The 12380-nt window shown below is 41.2% G+C and overlaps 1 protein-coding gene across 2 annotated transcripts in view; it reads right to left on the bottom strand.

Moving 5' to 3' along the window:
• The window catches only part of nbas (NBAS subunit of NRZ tethering complex), a 547303-nt gene that overhangs the window by 533712 nt on the left and 1211 nt on the right, over window positions 1-12380 (bottom strand). For both annotated transcript variants that reach the window (XM_060914124.1, XM_060914123.1), the window contains exons 3-5: window positions 7764-7800; window positions 5698-5775; window positions 131-178 (exon numbers count right to left, since the gene is read on the bottom strand). In XM_060914124.1, the coding sequence (XP_060770107.1) occupies window positions 131-178; window positions 5698-5775; window positions 7764-7800 (163 nt within the window). The remainder of the gene's footprint in view (window positions 1-130; window positions 179-5697; window positions 5776-7763; window positions 7801-12380) is intronic.

Below are 12380 nucleotides of genomic sequence, written 5' to 3'. Positions count from 1 at the left end.
TCGGAGTCACAGATCTGCTGAGCCAAACACCTCTGACAGCAGCAAGGAGAGAAAAAAAAAACAAAAAAATAAAAAACACAGATTTCTGTTCGAGGGCAAAATGATCAAAATGACTGATGAGAGGAATTACCTAATTTCCACACACTGGTCCTGAACCACAGCCAGGAGCTTCCCATTACTGCAGAGGAGTCATATAATGATAAAAAAAGAGGAAGAGAAGAGAGAGAGAAAACACAGCAAAGTATTAGATTGCAGAAAAACTGTTACCATGTGTAAGGTTTGCTTTCCATCTGCGAACCACAACAACGCACACACACCGTCTTCCTTCGACTTGTATAAATGAACTGAAAAGAAACACTTTTTTAAATTTAATTTCTATCCAATGCATCTCACTAATCACAGACAGGATCACTACCTGGGGCAGGTAACAAACGTTTACGTAAAAACACTTAATGTATTTGTAGAGTACACAAGTTCTCTATAGCTTTATATTTCATTCATTCATTTCAGGTTAAGCTCTGGTCACACTACAGCTCGTGATGCTTTGCGATAAGTTAGTTATCGATGAAAAGGAGGCATTCTGATGACGATACATGGCAATATACAGGCGAGCTAAAAGTTGTGGTCACACAGCAGGCAAAAACTTGACAGTCATGGCCATGCTCACTCACAGAGCTCGTTGTGCACGCACTTGGGACCCAGTCGTTATAGGAAACACCTGACTGAGCTCAAATCAGCATCAACAAGTGCAGATAAGGACACTGTTTTCACAGAGACTTTGTGAAGTATTATCACTGTCACGTTTGTTTCTAGCCATGTTTATGACTCGGCTTTTGGTTTTGTTTGTATTTTGTTACTCTAACCTCACCTCACGTTTTGTTATTCTGAATATCTCGCCTGCTAATAAACATTCTTCCTGCATTTAGACCCGTCTACTGCTGCATACCTGACAGAATACTTCACAAAGTCTTTGTGCATATAAGGGCTCTGTTTTCACGTGCTGACTGCACTCAAATCAGCATCAGGTGTTTCCCATAATGACTGGGTACCAAGCGCGCACACAATGCGCTCCAAAGGAACCCTGAATGTAAGCGCACTTTAAGTCTTGGCGAAATGAGGCTCCCATAAGCGTCAGGGATATGGATTCGAGACAAATACAACCCCGATTCCAAAAAAGTTGGGACAAAGTACAAATTGTAAATAAAAACGGAATGCAATAATTTACAAATCTCAAAAACTGATATTGTATTCACAATAGAACATAGACAACATATCAAATGTCAAAAGTGAGACATTTTGAAATTTCATGCCAAATATTGGCTCATTTGCAATTTCATGACAGTAACACATCTCAAAAAAGTTGGGACAGCGGCAATAAGAGGCTGGAAAAGTTAAAGGTACAAAAAAGGAACAGCTGGAGGACCAAATTGCAACTCATTAGGTCAATTGGCAATAGGTCATTAACATGACTGGGTATAAAAAGAGCATCTTGGAGTGGCAGCGGCTCTCAGAAGTAAAGATGGGAAGAGGATCACCAATCCCCCTAATTCTGCGCCGACAAATAGTGGAGTAATATCAGAAAGGAGTTCGACAGTGTAAAATTGCAAAGAGTTTGAATATATCATCTACAGTGCATAATATCATCAAAAGATTCAGAGAATCTGGAAGAATCTCTGTGCGTAAGGGTCAAGGCCGGAAAACCATACTGGGTGCTCGTGATCTTTGGGCCCTTAGACGGCACTGCATCACATACAGGCATGCTTCTGTATTGGAAATCACAAAATGGGCTCAGGAATATTTCCGGAGAACGTCATCTGTGAACACAATTCACTGTGCCATCCGCCGTTGCCAGCTAAAACTCTATAGTTCAAAGAAGAAGCCGCCGTATCTAAACATGATCCAGAAGCGCAGACGTCTTCTCTGGGCCAAGGCTCATTTAAAATGGACTGTGGCAAAGTGGAAAACTGTTCTGTGGTCAGACGAATCAAAATTTGAAGTTCTTTATGGAAATCAGGGACGCCGTGTCATTCAGACTAAAGAGGAGAAGGACGACCCAAGTTGTTATCAGCGCTCAGTTCAGAAGCCTGCATCTCCGATAGTATGGGGTTGCATTAGTGCGTATGGTATGGGCAGCTTACACATCTGGAAAGACACCATCAATGCTGAAAGGTATATCCAGGTTCTAGAGCAACATATGCTCCCATCCAGACAACGTCTCTTTCAGGGAAGACCTTGCATTTTCCAACATGACAATGCCAAACCACATACTGCATCAATTACAGCATCATGGCTGCGTAGAAGAAGGGTCCGGGTACTGAACTGGCCAGCCTGCAGTCCAGATCTTTCACCCATAGAAAACATTTGGCGCATCATAAAAAACGGAAGATATGACAAAAAAGACCCAAGACAGTTGAGCAACTAGAATCCTACATTAGACAAGAATGGGTTAACATTCCTATCCCTAAACTTGAGCAACTTGTCTCCTCAGTCCCCAGACGTTTACAGACTGTTGTAAAGAGAAAAGGGGATGTCTCACAGTGGTAAACATGGCCTTGTCCCAACTTTTTTGAGATGTGGTGTTGTCATGAAATTTAAAAAAAAAAAAAAAAAAAAAAAAAAAACACCTAATTTTTCTCTTTAAATGACACATTTTCTCAGTTTAAACATTTGATATGTCATCTATGTTCTATTCTGAATAAGATATGGAATTTTGAAACTTCCACATCATTGCATTCCGTTTTTATTTACAATTTGTACTTTGTCCCAACTTTTTGGGACTCGGGGTTGTACATCTCAAGAGGATCGATGAAGATTCCCTGAGCTTCAGGAAGTATTCCCAAACCCACCTGTGAGTATTTGCTGCTTAGTTTGCCGACGCAAACATCACCACCAAATTTCAATGCGTTAATATTTTTCATGATGTTTTTGGCCACTCATGAGGCAGAGACACACCAAAAAACAACTTGTGAAGCTCGAAGATTCACCGTGTATCACACGACTGGTGGCGATGCTACCAATTTTTCCATTGTCAAGTATTCGCAAACCAATCGTGAGCTGTAGTGTGACCATGGCCTTAGAAACAATGTCAGTGTAGTAGTGCTGCATGATATGAACAAAATGTAAGCAATATGTAATGAAGCTGATGCATATTGCAATGATAACTGGTCAGAAGTGAATGTAATTCCTTGCTGCACTGCATTTTTCCATCATTAGCATGTGGAAAACATGTCATACTGAAATACAATCACAGCCCTAAGCTGTACTCTGTCTGGAAAAGGGCATGAAAGTGTTATCACTCATACAGTCAAACCAGAAAGTCTGCACACCCCTTTCACCTTCTCCACGTTTTATTACGTTACAGACTTATTCTACAATAGATTGAGTTCATTTTTTGTCACAAAATTCTACACAAAATAGCCCATAATGACAAAGTGAAAGCAAGTTTTTAGAAAACATGCAATTTTATTTTACTGACAAAGATAGGTTATTTAGGGGTTACATATCTGTACACACCCTTAGCCTAATTGATGCACCCTGAGGTTGATGCACCTTTGGCAGCAATTACAGCTTCAAGGCGTCTTGGGGAAAGAAGCTACGAGCTTGGCACACTTGTTTCTGGACATTTCTGCCCATTCCTCTTGGCATATCCTTGCAAGCTCCATCAGGTTGGATGGGGAGCATCGGTACACAGCCATTTTCAGCTCCCTCCACAGATGTTTAATTGGATTCAGGTCTGGGCCCTGGCTGGGCCACTCAAGGACATTTACAGACTTTCTCCAAAGCCACTCCTTTGTTCTCTTGGCTGTGTGCTTCGGGTTGTCGTCATGTTGGAAGGTCAACCTTTGCCCCAGTCCGAGATCCAGAGCGCTCTGGAGCAAGTTTTCTTTAAGGATCTCAGTGTACTTGGCTGCATTCATCTTTCCCTCCATCAGGACTAGTTGCCATGTTCCCACTGCTGAAAAACATCCCCACATCATGATGCTGCCACCGCCATGCTTCACTGTAGGGATGGCATTAGCCAGGTGATGAGCAGTGCCTGGTTTCCTCCAGACGTGACGCTTGGTGTTCAGGCCAAAAAGTTCAATTTTGGTTTCATCAGACCAGAAAATCTTGTTTCTCATGGTCTGAGAGTCCTCTAGGTGCCTTTTTGCAAACTCCAAGCGGGCGGTCATGTGCCTTTTACTAAGGAGTGGCTTCTGTCTGGCCACTCTACCATAAAGGCCTGATTTGTGGAGTGCTGCCTGGATGGTAGATCTTCTGAAAAGGTTCTCCCATCTCCACAAGGATACACTGGAGCTCTGTCAGAGTGACCCTCGGGTTCTTGCTCACCTCCCTGGCCAAGGCACGTCTTCCCCAATCGTTCAGTTTGGCCAGGCAGCCAGGTCTAGGAAGATTCTTGGTGGTTCCAAACTTCTTCCACTTATGAATGATGGTGGCCACTGTACTCTTTGGGACCTGTAAAGCTGCAGCAATTTTTCTATACCCTTCTCCAGAGCTATGCCTTGACACAATCCTGTTTTTGAGGTCTGCAGATAATTCCTTTGACCCCATGGCTTAGAGTTTGCTCTGACATGCACCGTCAACTGTGGAACCTTATATAGGCAGGTGTTGGCAATCCCCAATCATGTCCAATCAATTGAATTTACTACAGGTGGACTTCAATTAAGTTGTAGAAACATCTCAAGCAGTATCAGTGGAAACAAAATGCATTTCAGCTCACTTTTGGGGGTCATATCAAAAGGTGTGCACACGTACATATGACATTTTACATTTAGATTTTTAATAAATTAGCTCAAATGTCTAAAAACCTGCTTTCACTTTGTCATTATGGGCTATTTTGTGTAGAATTTTGTGATAAAAAATGAACTCAATCTATTGTAAAATAAGTCTGTAACGTAAGAAAAAAATGGCAAAGGTGAAAGGGGTGTGCAGATTTTTCAGCTTGACTATACATCAGGATAAAAATATAAATATGACTAAAAGTACTTCCAGCTCACAATCGAACCTATGATGTCAAATATCTTTTGGCTGTGACTGGACAATGTGTGGCACAGCTGGAATGCACTGATGAAAGTGAAAGGCAATGCAACAGGGAATTACATCCAAGCAATGAAAAGAGAAAAGCATTCACCCGATCATCCAGAGATGGGTAAGAGGAGCATACTATCTCTTCCCTGTCAATCAGAGCAACACTGGCGCTCATGTATGTAGAAGACGGCGGACAGCACTTTCTTTTGAATAGTTTGGTTCAATGCAATTGGCTTGATGCATCTCGAAGGAAACACATGCTTTACCCTTTGCAACTGGTAGCTGATGCGTGAGAGTTGGCTGTTGGTGGGAGGTAAGTAAGAGCAATACTACGAAGGTTTTGCTTTTCAGTGTGTGACATTTGCTGCATGCCACAAATGAAAAGCATCGTATATTGTGTTTCATAGTTTGTTTTGTGCTGGTGTGATTGCATTTGAAATGTGCCAGACTGAAGCACACTAAAGTAGCTCTAGTTTGTAGTCGAGAATGGACAGACGTTTGCTGAAATGCCCGTCATGTCCATAATAGTCATTTAAGAAAACATGTCCATAAGCTACAGTGACAAGTCCATCTCTGTAGTGGAGTAACTAACGACCTCACACAGTATTACACACTGTTTCAGTGTTCATATCAATGGTGGGACTTTGGGATTGAAGGCATTAGCATCACCTTGTTAGCACCAGTTGCCAGTTGATCTGCTTTGCTGCCAGACGCACTAGTCCAGGAGGTAAAGATGAACTTGAGGGGCTGAAAGAGAAATAAATTTGATTTATTTCAACCTTATTCATGCCATAATAGACACACGTCGCCATTATCGATATTTCTACAAGCTTGAACCTGATGATTTGGTTGTGCTACAGTGATAATTTAATTATTATTATTATTTTTTTTAACTGTGACATTTAAATTTCTTTTATTGGTTTCACAAGTATCCCCCCTCCCCCATGTTAACACTTAGTATAATCACCACTGGCTAGAATTACAGTTGTAAGTCTTCAGGTATATGTCTTAATCAGCTTTGCACAGCTGGATACTAATATTTCTTGCCCAATCTTTTTGGAAGAAAATACAATTGTCAGACTGGATGGGGATTGCTGGTGAAAAGCAATTTTTCAATTCCTGCCACAAGTTCTGAATCGGTTTGAGGTCTTTGGCTTAGACTGGACCTTTCAAACACCCTCGTGTTCTTGGGTTTGAAACTCTCCGGGGCAGTTTTGGCAGCGTCTAAGAGTCACTGTCCTACTAGAAGGAGAACCTCCACCCCTTAATGACTGGAAGAGGTCTGCCTAGGATCCCCACGATATGATGCTACCACCACCATGCTTCACTGAGCTTCTTACATCAGTAGTGCTTTAAAACAGCATTGCAGAACCTCATTTCAAAATTCCAGTGTCAGGTGATCACTGAAAATAAAGCTTCATTACTACGCCAACATGTCACTCAGGTCTCGGATATAAGGCTCGATTCCACAATCAGCGCAGAATTATGAAAACATGCAGAAGTTATTTTGTCAAAAATTAATAAATAATGGGTTGTTGATATTCAGACCTGTCTGTGTCTGGATTTATTCATGATCATTTTTGTATTCTATTGACACAAACACAATTCATTCTAACTCTTAGAAAGATTTCCTATCCGATTACACATTCTGCCTTCGAGATTATAGAATATCATCTGAAGAAAGTAATACATAAACTAACACAAATAGCCTACCATGGATGAACACTAACACGAGCACATACTATTGTTTTTTTATTTATCAGACACGAATACCTTTTATTTGGTGTAGGAACGTTGACACAGAAGTGGTGTAAGAATGTTTCGTGTCCAGCAGATGCCAGTATTTAGCTGGATGTCAAATGATTCAAAGCTCTGAATTATTTTCATTTCAAATGCATTCTTGTTTCAAAAACTTCATCATACACATCACATGTGTTGGGTTTCTGACAAATGTGTGCAATTTGTGATAAGGGAACATTAAAAATGGTACATTTTGGTTCATCTGACCAGAGAAGCTTTTTCTGCATTTCTGCTCGTTTCATGTGTGTTTTTCAGTAATATGAACAGCTCGATATTGTTGTTTTATGCATGTTCTCAAACAAACTGTGCCTTCCAGGAACAGGTGTATGTAATGCGAGGTCATGCGACACTTGAATTATACACAGATGAAGAACTAAATTCAACTAAAAGACATGACATCTGACAGCTACTGGTTGAATTCACTTAGGGGTTTCACAACAGGGGTGAATACTCATGAAATCACATCTTTTCAAGTTATGAACTATAATTTTACAAACTATATAGACCCCCCCCCCACCCCCAATAATCCGTTATTTGAACATTTCAAGTATCCAGTAAAAGTCAACAAGCGGGTAAAGAGGGGATTAGTGAGAGACACAATCATAAAACTAAGGCTGCTACCACCACCATGCTTCTCACCAGAGATCTTAGTGTTTTCAGGGTGATGGTCAGTGTTGGGTTCTCAAATTGGGAGAAATTATTTTACAAAATTCAAAGTACATAATCCAAATTGTTTCCATATCTGGTTGTAACACTACAATACAAAAAAAAAAAAAAAAAACCACTATATATTACCAAGCTTTAATACTACAAAATGTACGAATGTTCAAGTTAGGGGTAAATACTGATGCAAGGCATTGGTACCAGTGAGGGAATTATTTTCATCAAATTATCTACCACAGTGCAGGATTATGTTTTCCCTACAAAGAACTTACCTGTACCAAAGGTAGTGCAGAATAAAGCGGAATGGTCCTGGTGGGGTGAAAAAAAAACAAAAAACAATATGTATAATGATGATAGCACTATTATTGAAACACACTGATCAGCCATAACATTATGACCACTGACAGGTGAAGTGAATAACATTGATTATTTCATTACACTGGCACCTGTCAAGGGGTGAGATACATTAGGCAGTGAGAGAACAGTCAGTTCCTGAAGTTGATGTGTTGGAAGCAGGAAAAATGGGCAAGCGTAAGGATTTGAATGACTTTGACAAGGGCCAAATTGTGACGACTGGATGACTGGGTTTGAGCATCTCCAAAATGGCACATCTTGTGGGGTGTTCCCGATATGCAGTGGTTAGTACCTACCAAAAGTGGTCCAAGGAAGGAAAACTGGTGAACCAGCGACAGGGTCATGGGTATCGAAGGCTCACTGATTCACATGGGGCACGAAGACAAGCTCATATGGTCCAATCCCACAGAAGAGCTACTGTACAGTAGCACAAACTGCTGAAAAAGTTAATGCTGGCTAAAACAAAGCTGTCAGAATTAATTTTTTCAGCAGTATGTACTACAGTAGCAGTCACAAACCCTGTCCCCTATGTGCAATACCACTCCCCCCCACGGTACGGAAAGTATTCAGACCCCTTTAAATTTTTCACTCTTTGTTTCATTGCAGCCATTTACTAAAATCAAAAAAAGTTCATTTTATTTCTCATTAATGTACACTCAGCACCTCATCTTGACAGAAAAAAAAAACAGAAATGTAGAAGTTTTTGCAAATGCATTAAAAAAGAAAAACTGAAATATCACATGGTCATAAGTATTCAGACCCTTTGCTGTGACACTCATATTTAACTCACATGCTGTCCATTTCTTCTGATCCTCCTTGAGATGGTTCTACTCCTTCATTGGAGTCCAGCTGTGTTTAATTAAACTGATTGGACTTGATTAGGAAAGGCACACACCTGTCTATATAAGACCTTACAGTTCACAGTGCATGTAAGAGCAAATGAGAATCATGAGGTCAAAGGAACTGCCCAAGGAGCTCAGAGACAGAATTGTGGCAAGGCACAGATCTGGCCATGGTTACAAAAGAATTTCTGCAGCACTCAAGGTTCCTAAGAGCACAGTGGCCTCCATAATCCTTAAATGGAAGAAGTTTGGGACGACCAGAACTCTTCCTAGACCTGGCCGTCCAGCCAAACTGAGCAATCGTGGGAGAAGAGCCTTGGTGAGAGAGGTAAAGAAGAACCCAAAGATCACTGTGGCTGAGCTCCAGAGACGCAGTAGGGAGATGGGAGAAAGTTCCACAAAGTCAACTATCACTGCAGCCCTCCACCAGTCGGGGCTTTATGGCAGAGTGGCCCGACGGAAGCCTCTCCTCAGTGCAAGACATATGAAAGCCTGCATAGAGTTTGCCAAAAAACACATGAAGGACTCCCAGACTATGAGAAATAAGATTCTCTGGTCTGATGAGATGAAGATTGAACTTTTTGGCGTTAATTCTAAGCAGTATGTGTGGAGAAAACCAGGCACTGCTCATCACCTGCCCAATACAATCCCAACAGCGAAACATGGTGGTGGCAGCATCATGCTATGGGGGTGTTTTTCAGCTGCAGGGACAAGAAGACTGGTTGCAATTGAAGGAAAGATGAATGCGGCCAAGTACAGAAATATCCTGGAAGAAAACCTCTTCCAGAGTGCTCAGGACCTCAGACTGGGCCGAAGGTTCACCTTCCAACAAGACAATGACCCTAAGCACACAGCTAAAATAACAAAGGAGTGGCTTCAAAACAACTCTGTGACCATTCTTGACTGGCCCAGCCAGAGCCCTGACCTAAACCCAATTGAGCATCTCTGGAGAGACCTGAAAATGGCTGTCCACCAATGTTCACCATCCAACCTGACGGAACTGGAGAGGATCTGCAAGGAAGAATGGCAGAGGATCCCCAAATCCAGGTGTGGAAAAACTTGTTGCATCATTCCCAAGAAGACTCATGGCTGTACTAGCTCAAAAGGGTGCTTCTACTCAATACTGAGCAAAGGGTCTGAATACTTATGACCATGTGATATTTCAATTTTTCTTTTTTAATAAATTTGCAAAAATTCCTACATTTCTGTTTTTTTCTGTCAAGATGGGGTGCTGAGTGTACATTAATGAGAAATAAAATGAACTTTTTTGGTTTTAGCAAATGGCTGCAATGAAACAGAGTGAAAAATTTAAAGGGGTCTGAATACTTTCTGTACCCACTGTGTGTGTGTGTGTGTGTGTGTGTGTGTATTGTGTGTATTGTGTACACACACAAAACCCCTTGAGACAATGCATATATTTCATTACTTCTATGGCCACTTTAATTTTACTTCCATTTTTATATTTAGGACTCAATCTTTTTTTATTGCTAAACTGTTAAACTCCTGTAGGACTCCCATGCTGAGAGATTGGCTCTGGTTCTTAACTTGTCCAGTGCATTTCATTGCACAGTTGACCCTGTGTGAACATACATAGGACAAATAAAACTGAACTGAACCAATTGATGCACCGTGAGTTGGCCTAGAGGTTAGCGTGTCCGCCTCTTGATCAGGAGATCGCGAGTTCTACTTGTGGTCGGGTCATACCAAAGACCATCATAAAAATGGTACCTACTGCCATCTGGCAAGGCACACTGCAACACAGATGTGAGCTGGGGGTCAAACTCTCGTGGTTACCAGAGGATTAGCCCCCCACTGTAACCCTAGTTATGTAATAGGCGAGAGGCCAAGGGCTACAGAAACGGAGATTGGTGCCACCCTATGCGCCATGTGGTGCAGGAAGGACTTTCGACTTTGAACTATGAGCGGCCAAGATAAGCACTTTGTGCTCCTGGGGCAAATGCCTTTTAAAATATGTTTATACATACATACATACAAACAAATAGGCTAAACACTTACACACGTGTATGTATGTATGTATGTATGTATGTATGTACAAACCCAATTCCAAAAAAGTTGGGACAAAGTACAAATTGTAAATAAAAACGGAATGCAATGATGTGGAAGTATCAAAATCCCATATTTTATTCAGAATAGAACATAGATGACATATCCAATGTTTAAACTGAGAAAATGTATCATTTAAAGAGAAAAATTAGGTGATTTTTAAATTTCATGACAACACCACATCTCAAAAAAGTTGGGACAACGCCATGTTTACCACTGTGAGACATCCCCTTTTCTCTTTACAACAGTCTGTAAACGTCTGGGGACTGAGGAGACAAGATGCTCAAGTTTAGGGATAGGAATGTTAACCCATTCTTGTCTAATGTAGGATTCTAGTTGCTCAACTGTCTTAGGTCTTTTTTGTCGTATCTTCCGTTTTATGATGTGCCAAATGTTTTCTATGGGTGAAAGATCTGGACCGCAGGCTGGCCAGTTCAGTACCCGGACCCTTCTTCTACGCAGCCATGATGCTGTAATTGATGCAGTATGTGGTTTGGCATTGTCATGTTGGAAAATGCAAGGTCTTCCCTGAAAGAGACGTCGTCTGGATGGGAGCATATATTGCTCTAGAACCTGGATATACCTTTCAGCATTGATGGTGTCTTTCCAGATGTGTAAGCTGCCCATGCCACATGCACTAATGCAACCCCATACCATCAGAGATGCAGGCTTCTGAACTGAGCGCTGATAACTCCTCGGGTCGTCCTTCTCCTCTTTAGTCCGAATGACACGGCGTCCCTGATTTCCATAAAGAACTTCAAATTTTGATTCGTCTGACCACAGAACAGTTTTCCACTTTGCCACAATCCATTTTAAATGAGCCTTGGCCCAGAAAAGACGTCTGCGCTTCTGGATCATGTTTAGATACGGCTTCTTCTTTGAACTATAGAGTTTTAGCTGGCAACGGCGGATGGCACAGTGAATTGTGTTCACAGATAATGTTCTCTGGAAATATTCCTGAGCCCATTTTGTGATTTCCAATACAGAAGCATGCCTGTATGTGATACAGTGCCGTCTAAGGGCCCGAAGATCACGGGCACCCAGTATCGTTTTCCGGCCTTGACCCTTACGCACAGAGATTCTTCCAGATTCTCTGAATCTTTTGATGATATTATGCACTGTAGATGATGATGATATGTTCAAACTCTTTGCAATTTTACACTGTCGAACTCCTTTCTGATATTACTCCACTATTTGTTGGCGCAGAATTAGGGGGATTGGTGATCCTCTTCCCATCTTTACTTCTGAGAGCCACTGCCACTCCAAGATGCTCTTTTTATACCCAGTCATGTTAATGACCTATTGCCAATTGACCTAATGAGTTGCAATTTGGTCCTCCAGCTGTTCCTTTTTTGTACCTTTAACTTTTCCAGCCTCTTATTGCCCCTGTCCCAACTTTTTTGAGATGTGTTGCTGTCATGAAATTTCAAATGAGCCAATATTTGGCATGAAATTTCAAAATGTCTCAATTTCGACATTTGATATGTTGTCTATGTTCTATTGTGGATAGAATATCAGTTTTTGAGATTTGTAAATTATTGCATTCCGTTTTTATTTACAATTTGTACTTTGTCCCAACTTTTTTGGAATCGGGGTTGTATGTATCTATGTATGTGTGCGTGCGTAATA

This window comes from Neoarius graeffei, chromosome 2, assembly GCF_027579695.1.
Source record: "Neoarius graeffei isolate fNeoGra1 chromosome 2, fNeoGra1.pri, whole genome shotgun sequence".
Taxonomy (NCBI): domain Eukaryota; kingdom Metazoa; phylum Chordata; class Actinopteri; order Siluriformes; family Ariidae; genus Neoarius; species Neoarius graeffei.
The sequence above is the reverse complement of the archived record's forward strand: the minus strand, read 5'-3'. Positions and strand labels throughout refer to the sequence as shown.